Raw genomic sequence first — 21,733 nt, forward strand, 5'->3', positions numbered from 1 at the left:
CCCTGCGGCTGACGCGCTCCGCCTACTCCGGGGCGGGTGTGGGGCCGCTGCCCCGCCTTCCACCTGGCAGGGCGAAGTGACGCCATGGTCAGAGTCCAGAGCCGCCAGCGCCTGGCACGGGATGTTTTCGTTTTGTCCCTGTGGCAGAGAGCCGGGCTGGGGGCGTTTAGGAAACCAGCAAGGGCAGCATAAACCTACCGTGGCATAAATGTATACCTGCCGCTACCAGGTAATTGTAATGCAAAGGCGTGTACTGGTCAGGTTTGTATTCCACTTGCGTACTACTTGCGTTGGGCAAGCTGTCGAAATCCCCAACGCTGTTCACAGAATTAAGCCTATAAGCACCTGTTTATCAGGATTTATGTGCCATTCTCCTCCTAAGGACGTTTAAGTGGTCTAGATGGTGACCATCCAGTTTTAGCTTCGCAACCACCCTGTGAAGGTTGCTTAGCTGAGAAATAATGCCTACTACCATACCAGGGACACCCAGCCAGCTTTAAGGCAATTGGATTGCAGCCTAACCTGAGGTGCAGCATAGTCGCCCTGTAACCTTGGCTCTCTGAGACAGAGGGATGCCAATCAAATAAACATTGAGTCTGCATGTATGTGCTGGGTCTGAAGAGGTTAAAGCCTTCTGAACTACAGCATCACATTTCATAAGGGGACTTGGGTGGCGCTGTGGCCTGAGCCTCTTGGGCTTACCGAATGGTGTTCTGTTGCACCAGAAGCGGTTTAGTCATGCTGGCCACATGACCTGGAAAAGCTGTCTCTGGACCAATGCTCGGCCTGAAAGCAGAGATGAGCGCCACATGCAGCCCATAGTCAAATTTGAATTGACATAACTGTTCAGGGGTCCTTTACCTTTTTACCTTTCACACTTTATCCATTTACATGGGTCTAACAGTGGTGCAGCTACCAAACAACACGTAGGTGGCTCTTACAATTACGGACTTGCATGGAGTATTCACTATGTGTACTCTCTAAAGACAACAGTATAATAAACAGCATTGTCACCCCAATCCTCTATGCTCTAGTTGAACGTTGCTTGATATTTTGTTTTTGTAAAAATAAAATCAATAATAGTAGTTAGAATCTGCAGGTTTTTAATGGTAAATTGATTAATTAAAACCTTTAGAGCAGAAAAATACCTCCCTTCCATTGGCTCTGCCCAGAGGGAAGAAATCTCCCTTCCTCCCAGAACTCCTTCCTTCTTCTATAACTCCATGAACTCTATAAAGAACAGCCTATTGGAATGTGAGTAATATTTCTACATGTGCCTTGATTCTCTTCAATAAATCTATGTATGAGAGGTTTGTGGAGTTTTGTTGAAATCTATCCAGATTGAGAGAGGTCTCAAGACAGAACATTAATTAAATTGCAGGCTGTTTCACATTCTTTTTAGTATCTCAATCAGACTTTTGTGTTAAAGTTTTGGCCTTTGAGTAATATACAGATTTTTTGTATGTTGCTATTTAACTAAAACATAAATATTGTTTGGTTAGCAGCCTTAATTGCAGTTTTTTTACTTCAAGTGAAAAATGTTGATATACAAATATAATACTGATACATAAATATAATATCTAAACCTTCCTACAATTTCCACACAAATTTCAAATACAAAAATAAATTTTGTAATGTGTTAAGCAATCCTATGGGGAAATGGCATCATGTGCAACCTTATACAGTGGTACCTCGGGTTACATACGCTTCAGGTTACATACGCTTCAGGTTACAGACTCCGCTTACCCAGAAATAGTGCTTCAGGTTAAGAACTTTGCTTCAGGATGAGAACAGAAATTGTGCTCCGGCGGCGCAGCAGCAGCAGGAGGCCCCATTAGCTAAAGTGGTGCTTCAGGTTAAGAACAGTTTCAGGTTAAGTATGGACCTCCGGAACGAATTAAGTACTTAACCCGAGGTAGCACTGTAGAAGCATAGAATTGTTGAGTTAGAAGGTACTCTGAGAGTCATTTAGTCCAACCCCCTGCAATTAGGAATGTCAACTAAAGCATCCATGACTTCTGTTCATTAAAATTATTGTGACTATAAAAGTTGCTTCTATGGGAATTTCTTCTAGCATAAATAGATATTTTTAGTGCCCCTTATGGAGTTTCATATGAACTACCTCACCAACTGATGAAGGAGACGTGTTTGGACAGAAGAGGGTAGAGTGAGAAAATAATTTATTACCTTGCTTGACAAATGGGAATTATTATTAGCAAGTAGGATTTATGAAAATTAGGTGACATGTAATCAAGAGCAACGATCATAGAAGGTTGAGAACCATGTTGCAATAAAAGTTCTGGGTATAAGATTAAACAAATGAGCAAATGGTAGCATGCTTTGTGGTATTTCTTTATTGAGAAATAGTGAGTAACTACAGCTGTAGTGTTCTCATATCTTGCAACTCTTTTGGTTTAAGAAATCATTGGCATATTTTTAATTATGGTATACAAAAAATACACCCCATTGTTTTCTTAACACATTGAAAATGTGACAAAACGCTCTGTATGCACTAAATAATACTAAAAACCTTATAAGAATGTGTGGCAAACTGGCAATTATTGTGTTTACTATAACAAAAGTTTTTTATCCATTCAAAAAGAAGACACGATGGTAACCTCCTTCTAGCAAGAAACAGCAAAAGCAGTTATAAAAACCCACAGCAATAGTGAGTGAGCCTCATATATAGAATGTTGCATTCCAACAGGCAGATGAGCAAATAATATAGAACACATAACATTAGGCAATATCAAACAATCAAAAGATGATACCGTATACATCTGCATTAAAGTACACTTAATTTCTCCCCTTTGCCTTAGTAAGCTAAAGTAATCTTCATTGTATACTTTTTTAAGAAAAAAAGAAGTCACTGTTACACTTAAAATGTTTGCATCTTACAAATAAAGTGAGGGAGGGAAAAGCCACACAACTGGAATGATGTGCTTACAGTGGACATATTGATTAAATGTAACTTTTCATGGCCTCTGGACTGCAACTAACTGTGAAAGAAAAGCAATGTCAGTAAATCTAAATGTGTTAATCAGTTTGAGGAAGAATCACATTTTATTATTGATTGTGCTGATTTTCAATTTTAAGTCATTAGCCTCACAGATACTGCTAAAACATGGCTTTGGAAGTTGGTTTCAAACCAGAGTTTGAACACGATCATTGATTTTACACAACATATTGCTTTGCAGCAGCACATATGCCTTTTCAGTTCAATAAGCAAAGTTCTGTATTTATCTTGGTTGCCCACGTGGTAATCTGCCATCAGGTAAGGTAACATAGGACCGCTTTTGGTTACCATTTCTGTTTGGCAGCTGTGGGGAGAAAGCCAGTCAATTACTATATAACCTACAGATAAGGCAGTCAAGAGAAGCTGTCACACCAATGCTTACACAACATTTTGGATAGTTTGTGGTTGAGTATCAAATCTTGAGTGTATCAGCTGTTATGGTTGGAAATCGCCATAAACCAGCATTTTCTTGCTCTTACTAATGTCATGGTAACAACTGGCACGTCTGGAGAAAGAGTAACTGAGGAGAAGATCTACTGCTCAACTGGCAACAACAAATTAATGGGAAAATGTGCATTTACTGTTCAGAGAAGGAAACCTACACTACATTTAAGCTGAAATGCTTAGATTTAAGCTTAATTCTCTTCCAATGATAATTATTTTGCATAAATTTAGTTATTCTGAATTACAGTTACGAATGATAATGTTCAGAGGAAGAACTAAAGAAGATACAGAAACTGAAATGCTACTGTGGGGGAGTCTTCACTTATAAATATGCTGCAAACATTCTACGTGATGATGGCAAAATAACTGTGTTGTGTATATGCTTGACAAGTTATTTTGTGCAGCTCTCGTTCTTTTAGTGGCCCTTTGCAGGTAAGCCTTCTGCTAGATTGTGCTCAGTGTTCTCAAAAGACATTCATATAAGATCCACTGATGCTAGGAGACTTACGTGCAGACATGATTGGGAGGATTAGCTCTGAAGTATTCCAAGTTCTCCATAGCTGTTGTATTGGTTGATGGAACAATTAGCGCAATTGTTCAGTCCCCCTCTCCTGATCAGCATGTTCAACAAATAAATTGTGGACTCTTGTTAAAATTGCAGATTAGCTTTTCATATGGTGGTGTTCACATTGATTGTTTGGGCAATGCAACTGACGCCTTAACTTAAACTAAACTGAAGCTTGCGAATTCAAGTTAATGCCCATAAATAAAACAAACAGGTTATCAGCTGACTGTGCTGAAAAAACAGGAAAAAATGACCTAATGTTACACTGTGTAAGCCTTAAAAACAGTCTTTTACTGGGTAATTTTCCGTATCTCTACCCCATCCTGATTTCATTCTTCTTCCTCCTCCTCTTCTTCTTCCCCTTCTTTCCCCATTGTTTCCACAATGAGTTCTGCAGTACAAGTTATTTCTCCAAGACTGTTAACTGCCTTGCAGGTGTATTTGGCATCATCGTCCCCACAGACTTCAGAAATAGTCAAAGAGCAATTGCCATCCTCATCATAGTCTATCTGGAAGTGCCTGGACTCCTTGATAGATTGGTCATCTTTGTACCAAATCACCTCTGGATCAGGGTAACCTGTAAGAACAGCAGGTGCAACAAGTTAAGCAACTTAAAACTATTTTTGCATGCTTATCCTTAAAAGACTGGTTCACGTTAAGGGGCGGATACACTAATATTAGGAAGGGATATGTGTGCACATGTGCATCTGTTAACCTAATTTTGGTTGACACTAGGAACTGCTGCTTCTACTCATGTTGCTCACCAACCCACCAACCCCCCCTTGTCAACGGCCCATCCTGCCTCGGCTGTTCACCTACCTGGCTGTCTGTTTACTCTCTGCGCTTTCTCAGCCAGGCTACCTGCTCAGACCGTAGGCTTCCCTTGCGCTGTTTTGTACCCATGTGAGCAAGCAAGAGGGTAGGCAGCTTATGGCAGTGACAGCAACAATTATGGCAGGGGTAACTTGGAAATGCCTGCCTGGGCTACCTGCTTGCCCATTCGCTCCAACCTGCTGTTGGCATCCTGCAGCTTGCGCCTACTGGCAGTCACTCAAACTGCAGCACAACACACACACATATATATTACAATAAGACGTGCCAAAGTGGCAGCTAGTTCTCTTTGCCTAGTCCATGTCTATGTTTTGCAAATCACTTGGAGATAACAGTGAATTTGCAACATACACATCTAGCTGAATGTGTAAAGATTGAGTCTCACTTCACACAACAGTCTCGTAAAACTTAATTAGCATGGAGCAACATAGGATTATGTATTATGCCTCTGCACTTTGAAGCCATTTTTAGACAAACAACTTGAGCATGATCAATCACAGCACATTCTGTGAAGGAGCTTGCCTTCTTTTCCAGAACAGCTTTCATTGCTGCTGCTGAGAGTGCTAGAAGGAAGACCACTCCCTTCTGCAAGGACCTGGCCTAGGGGGCAGGGCCCAGACTCACCATGAACAGCTAAAAGAGACTCCTGGGAGGCCAGAAGGATATTGCTAGAACAACTGGCAAAAGTGGTTTAGAAAGGTTTTAATTTTGGTTCCACTGTTTTGTTTTTGTTGGGTTAGGGTTGGTTAAATATTTAGTTGGGGTTGGCAGTTATTTTAATTTGGGTATAAATGTAAACAGATTTTTTAAATGTTTATGTTTCTATTGATTTATTGGTTATAGTCTGTATAAGATATTCTGTTTTTTAATGTTTGATGTTTTATTATGTTTTTATATATGCTGTAAGCTGCTCAGAGTGGCTGGGGAAACCCAGCCAGATGAGCAGGATAGAAATAATGATAACGATGATGACAATGATAATGATAATGATAATAATAATAATAATAATTCCAATTGAAACTCTCTCAAATACACTGCCTGTGTCCTTTGTCTCTGGTTAGCTGGGCATAACTGTTTATTAATATGTGATTCCATTTAGTGGAGCATCAAGATGTACCTGAACAGTAAAATAAAGTGGCTTATGGGTAGATAAAATACTAGTGTGAAAAACACTGATGAAGCAACACAGAGAAAAATGGTATGTTGATAGCAGAAAATAGTCATCCAACTTTATGATGAGTACCTTCAATTTTGCAGTCAAACCTAGCAGCACTGCCTTCCACAACTTCTATATCTTGAATTGTTTTAGAGAAATATGGCTTCACATGGGACCTTTCTTCATCAACGGCTTCCAGGAGAGCACTAGCAGCTTCATCTAAACAAAGTAAACAAAGATCCATTAAACTTATATAGAAGTTTCTCTGGCGAAGGGTCTTTGTTTTAGTGGCCTAATCATCACCATCAAAGTCTTCCTTTACTTTCAGCAACAGTGCAGAAGTTCATGGAAGTCTGCTTTGTGTACACATCATGATAGTCTTTAATGGTGGAGCTATCTTTCAGTAGCATAGGGACATAATTTCATTTGAGCAGCATTCTCACAGTTCAATCATAAACAAATTTACATGGAAAAAAGTGTGAGCTCCTTGGGACACTTCCCAGTAAATATTACTCCGTGCTTGCGCAAACAAAAATATTTTATTAGCATTAGTGATGATTCATCATAGCAACTATTCTGTAAACTGTGTAGTGATATCATGATGTCATATGGGGGATATCATAGCTTATGGCCTTTCAAGGGCAGTCACAGAATGGCTCACTACACACTCATCCTTCTCCAACCTGATGATCTTCATATGTTTTGAACTACAACTCTAATCATCCTTGGTCATTGGCTATGCTGGCTGTGGCTTAAGGTAATTGCAATTTAAAACATGTACATCACATCACATTGTAAGTTGTTGAAACTATTTCAATAAGTGTTTTCAGAACACTGATATTAATAATAAGACTGCTGTTTAAGATTGTTTATTGTTGTTTATATGCCACATTACTTTTCTTTTTTACATAAAGGAAGCATATGAGAGTTATTTTTAAAGGGCTCAATATCCATCTATATGTTCATTTATGAATTGCTTCCAATAAAACTACTTGAAGCAATTTATCAATAAAAACAAAAACAAACCATTTCATATATAAATTCCCAATCCAGATACAGACAGGGATAAAAAATTCCAATTAAAAAGCTTGTTGTAAAAGGAAGGTCTTCAACAGGCACCACAAAGACAATAAAGCCAGTGTGTCGGATACGTATATGTGTCCCACCTGTACAGCATCTTGTCATGGCTGTAGCAGTCTACTGATGATCTTCCCAGGTTACACTGAGATCTTAAATACCAATACAGTGGTACCTCGGGTTAAGTACTTAATTCGTTCCGGAGGTCTGTACTTAACCTGAAACTGTTCTTAACCTGTAGCACCACTTTAGCTAATGGGGCCTCCTGCTGCTGCTGCGCTGCAGGAGAACAATTTCTGTTCTCATCCTGAAGCAAAGTTCTTAACCTGAAGCATTTATTATCAGACAAATGGTATATTTTTGCAAGCTTGACTGGGGTCATGTACCACCTATATATCATTTTCATAACATTTTCTCTCAAGGCATTACATGCCGTGAATTTCAACCCAGTGGTCCATAACCTTTCCCAGTCAGCAAACATAATGTTGTACCCAATGTCTTGTGCCCATTTTATCATAGCTGATTTGACCGTTTCATCCTGAGTATTCCATTTAAGCAGCAAATTATACATTCTTGAAAGTACCTTGGTTTTAGGTTCTAACAATTCAGTTTCTAACTTTGATTTTTCCACCTGGAATCCTATCTTTTTATCCAACTTAAAAACTTCTTTGATCTGGGCATAGTGTAGCCAATCTCGCACTTTGTCTTTTATTTTCTCCATACTCTGCAACCTCCAGTTATCTCCATCTTTTTCTATTATTTCCCAATATTTCGGCCATTCGGCCTCCATATTGGGTCTTTTCCGAGCCTTAGCTTCCATTGGTGATAGCCACCTTGGGGTCTTATTTTCCAACAAGTCTTTATATTTTGTCCAGACATTAAACACTGCGTTCCTGACAATATGGTTCTTAAAAGCCTTATGAATTTTCAACTTGTCATACCATAAATATGCATGCCATCCAAAAGCATTGTTAAATCCTTCCAAGTCTAGAACATCAGTGTTTTCAAGAAGCAGCCAATCTTTCAGCCAGCAAAAAGCAGCTGATTCATAGTACAATTTTAAGTCTGGCAGGGCAAAGCCCCCTCTTTCTTTTCTCAATGTCCCACACACAGTCTTTACACAAACACTAATTTAAAGATTTCAAACTTACATAAACTTCGTTCTTACACACATTCATAATTAGTTTTGTAATATATTCCAGTTACTAATTACAAGTTCTACTTAAATGATAAGCAAAACATCAAACAATATCACATGCAATATTGGGCCCGAGGGCTGTACATACTGTTTACTATGGATTTAAAATATCTGCTCAAATCTTGGAAGTCATATCTTGGAATCTTGGAAGTCATAAGTATGTGTTCAGACCATATCAACATTTTCGTACCTTCAGCTTCTGTCTTTTCTGCATTAACAGGACTTGTTGGTGAGCTTGAAGATGACTTCCTCCCACTCAGGCCAGATATCATTGCCATAGATGATAGTCTTCCTATTGCACGAACCGCATTCCCTGTTTTCTGAAATTTAATCCAGAAATGCTTAGTGAATCCATTCTTGTGATTACTGATCCCCAAATGTTTATAAACTATGTAGTGAAGAAACCACACAACTGTGTCAGGCCATTTGATGAGTATCAGGAACAAAGATACCTAGCAAAGATTTCCACAGCCAATATTGGGCAGCTTGCAGAGTCAGGAAGCCAGAGCATTACTGAAGCAGCTGGAATATTTAAAGTTTCCATTTAAGGAACGAGAACAGAAGGAGAAATAGAAATGAACAGGTATGGAATCAACAGAAAAACCTCACAGAAAAACTTTTCACCCACATTTCTGAAGGGCATGAACATCGATCCCCACCTTCCCTGTCTTCTTTGCTGCTATTTCCAATAAAAGCATTGAGCAGTTTTCAGTCTTCTTCAATTGCCCCAAAACGAGGACTCAGAGAGAATTTTCCCATTATTATCTCAGGAGACGTTTCCCACAAGCTCTGCACAGGATATGCATTTGAGCTCAGTGATTATGTGCTTTGCAGGACATGGGTTAGGAAAAGGGTAACTGAAAATCTACCTCTCCCATCTTCCAACATGTTTCCTGCAAAATATGTATGTTCTTCATAACAAAAGGCCCTTTATTCCCACATCGTTCCCCACATAACGAACTTTAGAAATGGAAGGTATGGGGCACCTGCAGCCCACTTTTCTCTCCACTATATTACCTGCCATTTTCTTCTAGCCATGTACTTTTTCATTCTATCTTTCGATAGCTTTTTGGCTTCCATGGTTTTGGTGTCCTTTTGCAGCCAAGGATGCTGAAGGCATTGGGAGCAATCTAACCGGTCCCTGTGAGTTTAGAGAAAACAAAGTCAGGGTTGCAATGAACTTGCTATTGTAGTAACATACAATTGAGCTCTCTATATTTTTTCCATGAACAGCGTGGATCATTCAATTATCTCCTATAAGTAGTTGCCTCTGAGTCCAAGCCCCTCCCCGCTGCGGAGAGGAGGACGACAAAGAGGAGTGGCCGCCACCACAATGCGAATGTGTGACATCACTTGCGCATGCCTGCATGTGGTGGATGTAACATCAAACGCACCATGTGCAACGTCGCGTCCGTTTTTGGAGGAGCCCGCATTATGGTGGCAGGCACCCACAATCCTGAGGGCGAGATAGTGCCTCTGATAGGCATACCTTCATTGATGAAAAAACACCATGCCTTAAATTAGCTTGGGTTGTTTGTTACTCATGTGAGTGCCTGATTTGATTGCTCACTCTTTCCTATCCTAGCCTGATCAGTCCTTGACCCAGGAGTCAAATTCCTTTGATGAAGGAATTATTCTTGCTCAACTGTGTGACTCTATACTTTTAGAACAATCTGGAACTAATTGTTCAAGGACACTGCATACTACCAGGTGTATCAGCCTTTCAACACCCTTCTCTGTTGAGACTGACACATACTGTCAAGAGGATGAAGGCACACTTATCCAGAAGCACCAATTGCAGAAACATTTGGCATAAAAATCACATTTAACCTATGGATACCTGTAGGCTAGGGACGCGGGTAGCGCTGTGGGTTAAACCACAGAGCCTAGGACTTGCTGATCAGAAGGTCGGTGGTTCGAATCCCCATGACGGGGTGAGCTCCCGTTGCTCGGTCCTTGCTCCTGCCAACCTAGCAGTTCGAAAGCACATCAAAGTGCAAGTAGATAAATAGGTACTGCCCTGGCAGGAAGGTAAACGGCGTTTCCATGCTCTGCTCTGGTTTGCCAGAAGCGGCTTAGTCATGCTGGCGACATGATGCCGGCTCCCTCGGCCAATAAAGCGAGATGAGCGCCGCAACCCCAGAGTCGGCCACGACTGGACCTAATGGTCAGGGGTCCCTTTACCTTTTTGCCTGTAGGCTAGATTGTTTGTGGGGGGAAACTACCAACAGCATATAGCACTCTGCTTGCGAAATTCACACTGGCTGCCAATCTGCCACTGGTGCACATAAGGCCCCATACAGCTCAGAGCCAGGTTACTTGAGAGACCTTAAACACATAGCAGATAGCTGCACTCTGCAGGAGAGTTTCTCCTGAAAGTTCCAAAGATCACAGAAGCCCACACTGCAGTCACTCAGAGCAGGGCTTTTAGTGTGGATGCCTGTTCTGTGGAATAGCATACCTGGTGAGATAAGACAGGCGCTCACTATCTGCACTTTCCAGAAACAGCTGAAAATGTTTGTTCCACAGGCTTTCCCAACTGGATAAACTGGCATTTACCATGAGTGTCTACTTTGAATGGTTTTGGTCTTTAAATGTATTTAATAGTCTATTGTGTTTGCAACTGTTTTTAATCACCTTTAGTGTAAATTGCTGTGAGATGGTTGTTTAGAAGGCAATTAATAAATCAATAAAAGAAAGAAAGAAAGATACTCCCATCACACACTGGGATCAGCATTTTCTCGCCGGAGTTGGCACATCCATCTAACAGTGTAAGGAGTAAGTTGCACTAAAACCATCAAGAATAACTTAGGTATCATTCACACATGACCTAATGGTTGCCTTAAAATAGTATGCACATAAACAGTACGCTTATTGAAATAGAAATTCTGATGAATTAGCAACATGAATAGATGTATTCAATTACACAAACCTACATGTTCTTCTTTATTGACAGAGCAGCTGTGCTCATTATATTGCATATAACACACTCCTTCAGATAAACTTGATTATCTCTGTAAACTTTATATGCTAGTAAATTGGCAACATGGATTATTACTATTTATAGGAGATTATTTAAAGCCACTGTAACTTTATATTTTAAAATGTGGTTTCACAGTAGCCATTCATATATACTTTTGCAGAATTTGGGGCTTGAATTTGTTTATATATGAAAATGGCATACAGTACCTCTCCCAAAAGCATATATAGTACATATTTTGCCTATTGGAGTACTAGTATATCAACTTTGGCACGGATAAAGAGAAAAGACTAGACAAGCACTCAAGTGTAGTTCTTCCACAAATTTTGTCAACATTGATTCAATGATGGTTCTTCAGCATAGGAACATACAGATAGCAAAACCGTTATAATATTGAGGCTTCTATGCAATTATCCCCACAAGTTTATGAGAGGCAATCATGTCAACAAAGCAACATGAAGTTGCACATAAGTTATATTTACTTCATATCTTTCTTTAGAAGGCTGCTGATAAAATCCTTGGCATCATCTGAGATCTCATCAAAAGCTTCGTCATCAAAATCCCAGGTGGCTGAGGTAACATTGGCTAAAGTTTCATTGTCATTGTCTCCCATGAAAGGGGAAAGTCCACTGACCCTGAGGTTTAAAAGAACAAGAGCATTTCAAAATTATCGAAGTTTTGAGTTTAAAACCCTATGAGGAACACACATATTTATTATCTGCAAATCTATACATCCAACAGTTGTATGTACACAAAGGTAAACACAATGCTTCCAAAATCTCCCTGTAGGCAAGCTGCAGGAAAAACATCATAATGTGATGTGTCCCCTGCTAGTCAGTGTTGGGTTTGAAATCTGTCAACTGCTGAACAAAAATAATAATTCTATTTTTCATCCACTAGAGGGAACCAAAAAACTATGATGGTCTCTTTTTTTAGTTGTGGATGTTTTCCCTCAACAGAAACCACTTACTAAGAGCATACACAAAAGCAATGTATGTCATTACTAGCGATGAAGGGGAAATTTATTTGCTCCAGACCAACCCAATTCAACATTCCCAAATTTGCTTAAAACTATCAGTTGGATTCTCGGACGCGGGTGGCGCTGTGGGCAAAACCTCAGCACCAAGGACTTGCTGATCGCATGGTTGGCGGTTCAAATCCCCGCGGCAGGGTGCCCACCCGTCGTTCGGTCCCAGCGCCTGCCAACCTAGCAGTTTGAAAGCACCCCCAGGTGCAAGTAGATAAATAGGGACCGCTTACCAGCGGGAAGGTAAACGGCGTTTCCATGTGCTGCGCTGGCTCGCTAGATGCAGCTTGTCACACTGACCATGTGATCCAGAAGTGTCTGCGGACAGCGCTGGCTCCCGGCCTCTAGAGTGAGATGAGCGCACAACCCTAGAGTCTGTCAAGACTGGCCCGTACGGGCAGGGGTACCTTTACATTTACCTATCAGTTGGATTATGTGCTTCTTCATATTTAGTACTATGGTTTTGGCCCCCAAAGGTTTTCAACAAAAACATGTGTTGTACAGTTATGTCAGAATTTTAGGGTGAAATTCATTGAACTGCATTGAGCAATGTGTACTTTACAATAAATGCATACAACTTACATGTGGATTTTTCATGCTTTTTATATATGAAGTCTGCAAAGAATGGAACAGAATGGGCCTATGATTGAGAACCAGCAAAACAGACAGAGAATAAAGGTAAAGGTAAAGAAGCCCTGGACGGTTAAGTCCAGTCAAAGGCGACTATGCGGTGTGGTGCTCAGCTCACTTTTCAGGCTGAGGGAGCCGGCATTTGTCCACAGACAGTTTCTGGGTCATGTGGCCAGCATGACTAAACTTCTTCTGGCACACGGAGGACCGTGATGAGTGCCAGAGTGAATGGAGTACATTAAGTGCATTAAGGTAGCCAATCCATCACGAAACATTCCTGTGGCAAGCCAATGCATATTCTGAGGATTAGTGTTCATCCACGATCAAAGCACTTCAATGCTGATTCTGTCTTGTGATGATACAAACCTGACTGTCAACATTTAAGGTGGTTTCAAAGGCAGTGGTGTGTTATGTGGGTCTCAGGAAATATGAAATCCAAAACTGGTTTAAAAATACTTCCAGGAAAAGCAAGTATTTATTTCTCTAATTGGGAAGTGGAAGAACAGGAAGTGCATGAGGGGAGATTGCTGGAACTTTTAATGAAGTTTATCCCTAAAACATTTCCATCTTTATCACAGATCTTCATGCCCCAGTGCTCAGATCTCAGCTTTAAATAATAGCCATCTGAAGCAATAATGGAACAAAATTTTGACAAATTATGGAAACAATTTCCTTTCTGCAGTACTGAAGTCAGAGTGACATAGATGAGCTGTGTCTGCTTCGGAGAAATTATTTGGGGTTGAAGCTATACAGTTACTATTACAACTAACACTGAGATGTTTACTGGAAAGATTTTTTCCAGCTACTTAGATCAGGCATCTTCTTGGCAACGTAACCTTAGGCATAGTTAAGTTTCTAGCAGCATCCAGGGCCAGAACAAAGCTGTATTTCCCTTTCAAAAATACTAATCTGAATAAGCTACTCTAGCATTAGGATTGCAGCAACCCCAAAAAGATGTTTTTCACTGCAGCTGGCTGTTAACCAGAAGGTGGGAGGTTCAAGCCCACCCAGAGACAGCTGTGGACAGGATTCCTGCATTGCAGGGGGTTGGATTAGATGACCCTTGGGGTCCCTTCCAATTCTACAATTCCATGATTCACTGCCCTAACACTGGCTCTGTAGGTAAGCAGGAAACCAAGAGAGTGTGCATGGCAAGCCCGAGACATTTTGCTGCCTGACACAATGGTCTCTTGATGTTTGTTTTTAATTTATGTTTGCTTTTAACTGGTTTTTTAACCTTTTATGACTTTCTTCTTTGGTTTTATGTTTTTATATTGTTGTAAAAACTACTGTGATATATTTTTACAATGCAGTGGTAAGATGAATCAAGAAAAGTACTTGTCTAAATGAGACTGGACAAAGTAATTTGGCTATTGGATTGCTAGGGATTTTTATTACTTTATTCTTTTAATATTACTATACAATATTTTTACAAAAATCTCACAGTGGTCAATTGCAGCTACTGGTAGCTGAATTCCAGGAAGCAACTATGGAATTTGTTAATGAATATATCTGTGGAATAAGTTGAAAAACCATTAGCATAACTAAGAGAATATATAACATTCCCATAACATAGCTAGAGTATTAACACAGACTCTGAAGAAAGAGCAAGGGTGGGTTGGGGAAAATACTCTAGAATCAAATAACCCTACTGGAAATGCCTGGCTCTGTTGCAGGATATAGGCATGGGAATGCAGGTAACAAACATAGGAGATAAGTATCAGTGAGATTGAGAAATGGTCAAGATTTGGCCCAGCAGCAAGTACTCACAAGATGTAGCAGATAACTCCTATGCTCCACATGTCTGTAGCATACCCAATAGGCTCATAGTTTATCACTTCTGGAGCCACAAACTCTGGTGTCCCAAAGAGGACTTTAAGAGAACCTGCACTTTCTGTGAAATAGGAAAAAAATGTTATATATATATATAGAGAGAGAGAGAGAGAGAGAGCGCGAGCATGGAAAGACTATACCTCCTACCTTTCAAGATGAGAAATACTTCCAGACTTGAACATGCCCTATATCAGTCCAAGCAGCTGTTTATGATCAAAGCAGCGTTTACCCTCCTCCCAATAATGTTTAGAGGGAAATTAGGTGGAGAGACTGCAACTTGTCCAAGGCAACCCAGTGGGCTAGAAGGCCAAGTTGGGTTATGAACTTGATTACCCATGTCCAAACTCAATACACTGGGCTCTAACACCATTTTGCTCATCAATACCTTTAGGTGGGGAATGGAATAAAACAGTTTTTCTAAAGAGGCAGTGGGGTTAAAACCCACAATTCCTACTATACAAATAATTTCCAATCCACTGAGGTGGAAAGTGAATGGACATAGCTGCTAATACAGGACCATGTGGTAGTGGTGCATATGTGTTTTTCTTGAGTAAGTCAGAACAAGATAGTCTCAAATGCGGCCGTCATATCAAAAAGTATTCCAGTTTCTAATAATACTAAGAAGAACATTACTGGATTAGGCCAAATATTCATCTGGACCATCATCTTGCTTCTCAAAATAACTAATCTGTGAACTGCCCTGAGACGTGCAGGTATAGGACAGTATACAAATTTAACAAGTAATAAAAAATAATAATAACCAGGAGAATTCCTCAAGCAGGAGGTATTCTGCTTCAGAATTCTGTGGACAGTGAAACAAAAACTGACACTTATTTATGCTGAACTGTTTTATTATGAGGGCCAGTGTCCCACATTTTCTGCCCAGGACTTGACTGGCGATGTAAATTGGCTGGTGACCAAGACAGAGCCATGTATTTTATTACCATCTGCATATGGCAGAATTGGTAAAGGGCCCTGGCCCTTTCAGTGCACGGTGCAGAACAAATCAATTTCTGAAAATGCTTTTTTTTAAAGAAATGCTTGAAGAAGACATCCCACATGAGGCGAAAGCATCACAATCCCCACATACAAGTTCTAAACATACCAAAAAAGGTCAGGAAAAATATCCTGCTATATCTTTGGCATGTCCTGGCAAAACTAATTCTCTGTAGAAATTGACCACAAAAGGATCACTGATCTTAACTCATTTAAATGACATCAAAGCATAGAAGCTTAGCTGCACTAGTTTCCCCCCTCCTTTTTTTAATTGGTGAAAATACAACGAAAAGGCACATAAAGCTTTAAAATCAGAGAGCATAGGCTCACAGGCTTCTCTCAGTTATTGTCCTATGGGGTGTAAGAGGAGGGTAGGCTGGGAAATGTATAAAAGGGGTTCCAATTTCCATATTTAATGAACCATACTTAGCAAAACATAGAAAATAGTCCACAGTGTAGACTAAGGCTTTCACATGGGCTCTTCCAACTTTTTGGAATCTCTGGGATATGATCACTGTGTGCCTGAGGAAAGGAAGTGTACATACGAAGTGCCCATCACTGCAGACTTTGCTCCAAGGCTGACTCAAACCATACGGAATATGGGAAGATAACAAGTTCTGAATTAAATACAATGCTTGGGACTTGTGACATCTAGACACAATCAAATACCTATCAAATAGGTCATAGTTTAGTAAAACAGTTCCAAGAGTTTTTACCTAGCCTTCGTGCAAGCCCAAAGTCAATCAGCTTGATTCTTGTACCAGTCTTGTTGACACACATAATATTTTCGGGCTTCAAATCCAAATGAACAATGCCTTGCTTATGAATATACTGTACTCCTTCTGAGATCTGTTTCATGTATTTAATGCACTCTCTCTCTGTTAGCTCAAAGTCCTCATCAATGATTCTCTCAAAGAGCTCGCCTCCAGAAACACTAAAATATAATTCAAAAGAGAAAGATTTTTAAATTAACATTATTGTTTGGTAAAATTCCATATGAAGACAGTTTGCATGTGGGTTATTCTGGAGGATGAAAATACAGTTGGCGGGGTATGAACCAGTAGAGTGGTTTAATGCACAACCATTAATATGTCCCCCAAGATTCACCCAGTCTTCCCCCCTACTCTCAAACATCACATTATTGGGTCCTTATTCTGGGAGCCCAGTAAGTTGCAATCCCTCTGTGCACTAGAGCAAATAAAAAAAAGGTGGCACAGGTACTTCACTGTGACTTCCACAGGGCCCTGAAATTTGCCCTGCTCAGCTGATTTCAGGAAACAGCAATGATCTCTCACCTCTTTCCTATTTCTCCCCCGCAGCTCCTCAAGGACCTCCCCCATTGTTAATCTTTCTCCAGTTTCCTGAGCCATTATTCAGTTATTCCTTATCAAGACATTTAACAAAACTTCCAACTCTTTCAACAAAACATATCAAGCTGGGATAGCTCAGTCGGTAGAGAATGAGACTCTTGATCTCAGAGTTGTGGGTTCAAGTTCCATGCATTGCATGGGGTTGGAGTAAATGGTCCTTGTAGTCTATTCCAACTCTACACTTCCAGTATTCTATGAAATCATTTTATATAAACATACACAAGTTCTGTTTCCTTGAGACAGAAATTGGATTCTGACTAGAACTGGGTTTGCTGAACAAAAAATGCTCTCTGTACATGACCATCCACATCAGATGGCATTTGAAACCGGATATAATTTAAAATAAATTCTAAACTCATCTTAATAGATTAATTGAACAGTAAGTTAAGTAAATGAGCATGGACTTGTATATGGGAAAACACAGTATTTCTAATTTAGGAATTATGTTGCCTTTGCTATTAGATGGTGCACACAAGTGTCACAACAGGCATCTTAAGTGTGGGATTGCCTCTTAAAATGATGCTTACCACCTCCAGTTTTCATAAGCGCATATTAAAAACAGATACTTTTAGAAAAGTAATAGGATGCCTGATTAATCACTACACCTCTTCAGTTGATTAATTATTTATAAATGGATTAATACAATCAATTAGTTATACCCCTACTTTAGATTTCCTACTGTAGCAGAAGAAAAGGCTCCCTCAGCCTGAAAGTGAGATGAGTGCCACAACCCCATAGTTGCCTTTGACTGGACTCAGCTGTCCAGGGGTCCTTTACCTTTACCTTTTACATGTGGAGATTCAAAGGTATTGGAATATTCTACGGCTTTGAAACTGCAGTGCGTGAGAAGCTAATGCAGCTAAACTGCTTATTATTCTTTATAATCATGTACTTTATTCTAATTTCTTTTTGAAGGGGAAAGATTCAGGAGGGAAAATAAATTAATGTTGTGCAAAGCTGTACACAGTCCAGCAAACTTCATACATTCTCCCTATTTTCCATTAGCACTGCCAGTTCCCAGTTCCATGCTAAGTAGGATTGTTTCTTTTATTTTCTTACCCTATACTGTATAATTTATTTTACCCACTATCACCAACTTGGTCAAGGTTTAAATCTAAAAATAAACAACCATCTTCTGTTCAAGCAATGAAATTGCATAATAAGGATTCCAACTCTGATTCATGTCTTTTTGGGCTGTATTTTTATGCACCCTGTACATATGGCAACAAAGGGAAGGGAATTATGTGCACCCTTTTCCTTAAAATTATTTTAACAGTTTGCTCCATTGATTTTTTTTAAATGTATTTTTTATTAAAGATTTCTTGGTTTACAAAAGTATCTACAATGTCCTCCCTGTGTTAACAGGGTAAAAGAAACAACAACAGTGTATCCTTCCGGTCCAACATTTTGGAAAATTAACAAGCTGAATCACCTCTTCCCAAATACTACTGTCACACGAAAAAAAGGTGATCTAATGAGAAACATGTTGTGATGGGATAATGAGCTGCTTGTGCGTAAAGCTTAGTCCCTCAGAGTTTGGCAACATCAGCAAACCTCTGTCTCTAACGGAGCCCCTTAAGCATGGCTCCGTCAGTCGCTGGCAGAATCCGACAGTGGGCGTTTACGGAATCTACTCCAGCATAAAAGCTCCTTGACGGAAACGCGTCGTCTGGACTCTCGGCGCGACAGTTTCCGGTGAGGAGTGGGCGTACCTATGGGAGGACCTGAAACTTCTCCGCTGTTATCGCTGGTAGACTCCCTGAGCCATTCCTCCGTCTCTCTCTATTTCTGATCTCCCACTCTCCCCCTGCTGGTGCCTTCCTCCGCTGCTGAGTCTCTCCTGACTTCTGAGAGCCCCTCCACCTCCTGCCTATCCGATGGCAGTTCCCTGACACATGTGGATATCAAGTTATGCAGCTTAAAAAGGCTGTGACATAAAGACGCTGATCCAAAGAGGCCCATAATGTAGAGGATTAGCAGAAAATGGAAAATGCTGGGGTATCATTTAGCAGCAGTAATTCTGCACCACAGAGGATGTTGGACTTCTGCCCCCATCAGCCCCAGCCAGCATGGCCAATGGTAAGGGATAATGGGAGTTGTACTCTAGCAACATCCCTAATCTACTGGCATCTTGCGACAGATCTGTCCTGTAGACATGCAACATTTCAAATGATCATCTTTAATTATCCTTGTTACTTCTGCTGCTCCCGGCTGGGACAAATGGATTCATGCTAGCTGGAGGCAGTAAGGAGAGTGAGTATGGGAAGTAGTTGAAAAAGAAGCCTGAAAAATATTGCCAAGGCAAAAACCTCCTTTCAGATTTGGCAGAGAAAGGATTTGTAGACTGCCTATAGAAAGGAGATTGCAAGGATAAGGAGAGCTTCCAGTATAATACCATCTCCCTCTAGTGTGAATTCTTCCTGGTTGTTGAGGGTGCATGTGTGGTTCCAGAAGGAATTAACTCATGCCATCTTCTTACCATATGGATCACCACTGATATCCAGCCATACTTCAGCAAAACGCAAGATATAAGTATTCCTAGTGGTGGTTCTTAGCAAATTCAAGTTTATCTGATTTTTAAAGGGTGTATCAGTGAAGAACGCAATATCTGACTACAGTGGTACCTCGGGTTAAGAACTTAATTCTTTCCAGAGGTCCATTCTTAATCTGAAACTGTTCTTAACCAGAGGTACCACTTTAGCTAATGGGGCCTCCCACTGCCGTTGCGCTGCAGCCGCGTGATTTCTGTTCTCATCCTGAAACAAAGTTCTTAACCCGAGGTACTATTTCTGTGTTAGCGGTGTCTGTAACCTGAAGCATCTGTAATTCGAGGTACCACTGTAATGAGAAAACTGTGAAGAACAAAGGAAGAAGAACTTGCAGATATGTTAAGAGACCTAGGAGGCCTTCGTTAGATTTTTTTAAAAATAACATTGTTATGGGAAAGTAACAATAGTCTAATTTATACTCACAGTTCCAAGACCATGACAATGTTTGCTTTCTCTTCGAAGGCATCTACACACTGAACGAGTTTGGGATGGTGCAAACAGTTCATAATGCTGATTTCTTGCCTTATGTTTTCTTTATCCTTAGCTGAATATGCTTTAAAAAACTTTCCTGCCCAAACTTTTCCAGTTTTCTTCTCAACAAGTCTGAAGACTTGTCCAAATTTTCCCCTGCAAAATACAGAGGAATCCACATTAAGCTATTTCAATGTCTGAGGGTTAGCACACAACACAGGCTGAAAACATTAGAACATGTCCTGGAATGATTAATGTGACCTTGAACTCAGAAGATAGGACTTGCTGTGTTTTAGACCAAATGCACACACAAACACATATTTTAGGGTGTATGGTGCAATACAGAGGAACATAGGAAGCTGCCTTATACAAAGAAGTGGTTGCTGGTCCATTAGGAGAAATGGTGCACTGCCCCACTAAACTCAGTCTGCCCTCAGCCAGCCTCCACTTGCCTGCCTGCTTTTTTTACAACCAGTCAAGGGAGTGGCACTGCTTGTTAGTGCTACCCTTGTAAAACGTAGTGGGCAGAATGTTGCGGACAAAAGTAGAAATAGTTGGATCCACCTTTCTTTGGCTCTGGCTCCATGTTTGTGCTCCCTGCCTTCTGTCCCACTAGCCCCAATGGACACGAGTCACGAGACTCCGTACCAGTAACTCTGCAGCTCTGTCTTATCTACTCTTGCAGCAGCTCACTAAGGTCTCAGGAAAGATCTTCCCAATCACCTGCTCCCTGCTCATTCTAACTGAAACACTAGGGACTGAATCTGGGACATTCAGCAAGCAAAGCATGTGGTCTCCCACTGAGCAATGGTCCCTCCCCATATTAGCAAAACTAATTCTAATTCATATGTTGGTTTGATTCTGTGGGATATCTATTTATTTACTTGCATTGGGCTATGTCTGGAGAAAGCATTAGAACAGGTGTGGGGAACCTCTGGCCCTCCATAAAACCTTTCCCCCCAAAATGTTGCTGGACTATAACTCCCATCACCCCCTGGCTATTGGTAATGTTTGCTGCAACTGAAGGGAACTGTAGTTTCCTGCACCTAGTTTATAAGATGCCAAATGAGATACACCTGGGATCTCATTACTTTTAGAGACCACCTTCTCTTGTATGGACCTACCTATGATCTTAGAAAGTCAGCTGAGGTCCTGCTCCATATCAAGTTAAGAGGATTGATATACTGGACAAAACCTTCACAAGTATTGTACCCAGCTTTGAAGCTGTGTTCTGTTTCAGATGTGTATAGGGAAGTGGGCTAGTTTTGTCTTACAGTGTTTTATTTTAATGGGTTAGATCCAAAGTTGCCCTTCTGCAAATGGAAGGGCCTTGGAAGGAGGCAATTTTCAGTGATTTACAACTGGCCTTCACTGAGCAGTATCATCATAGCTCATATATTTTGGGGATTATAACCACTAGCAGCAAGGAATCTCTCCTAAAGGCAAGGCAAAAGGCTGAATCTCGTAATCTCTAGTAGTTATAACGAAACCGTAAAAATTGCACAGTGCTGTTCAGTCAAACACAAATTAAATTGGTTTTATATATTTGTAAGCCTTGAGTACTCTCTTCAACACAGGCAATTTTGAAAC

At 40.4% G+C, this 21,733-nt stretch overlaps 1 protein-coding gene and 1 long non-coding RNA gene across 8 annotated transcripts in view; one reads left to right on the forward strand and one right to left on the reverse strand.

Moving 5' to 3' along the window:
- The first annotated feature begins 91 nt into the window (after positions 1–91).
- Positions 92–3,777, forward strand: LOC309377847. Its single transcript, XR_014171724.1, has 3 exons — positions 92–229; positions 1,136–1,254; positions 3,708–3,777. It is a non-coding gene; the product is annotated as an uncharacterized lncRNA (long non-coding RNA).
- Positions 2,337–21,733, reverse strand: part of MYLK (myosin light chain kinase) — a 184,857-nt gene continuing 165,460 nt past the window's right edge. For all 7 annotated transcript variants that reach the window (XM_081924640.1, XM_081924641.1, XM_081924638.1 and 4 more), the window contains 8 exons: positions 20,096–20,299; positions 16,470–16,687; positions 14,695–14,818; positions 11,750–11,902; positions 9,305–9,428; positions 8,478–8,607; positions 6,100–6,231; positions 2,337–4,602 (listed from right to left, as the gene is read on the reverse strand). In XM_081924640.1, coding sequence (XP_081780766.1) covers positions 4,355–4,602; positions 6,100–6,231; positions 8,478–8,607; positions 9,305–9,428; positions 11,750–11,902; positions 14,695–14,818; positions 16,470–16,687; positions 20,096–20,299 — 1,333 coding nt within the window. In that variant the 3' untranslated portion in view covers positions 2,337–4,354. The remainder of the gene's footprint in view (positions 4,603–6,099; positions 6,232–8,477; positions 8,608–9,304; positions 9,429–11,749; positions 11,903–14,694; positions 14,819–16,469; positions 16,688–20,095; positions 20,300–21,733) is intronic.

Source organism: Podarcis melisellensis (assembly GCF_964234715.1).
Source record: "Podarcis melisellensis genome assembly, chromosome: 1".
Lineage (NCBI taxonomy): Eukaryota > Metazoa > Chordata > Lepidosauria > Squamata > Lacertidae > Podarcis > Podarcis melisellensis.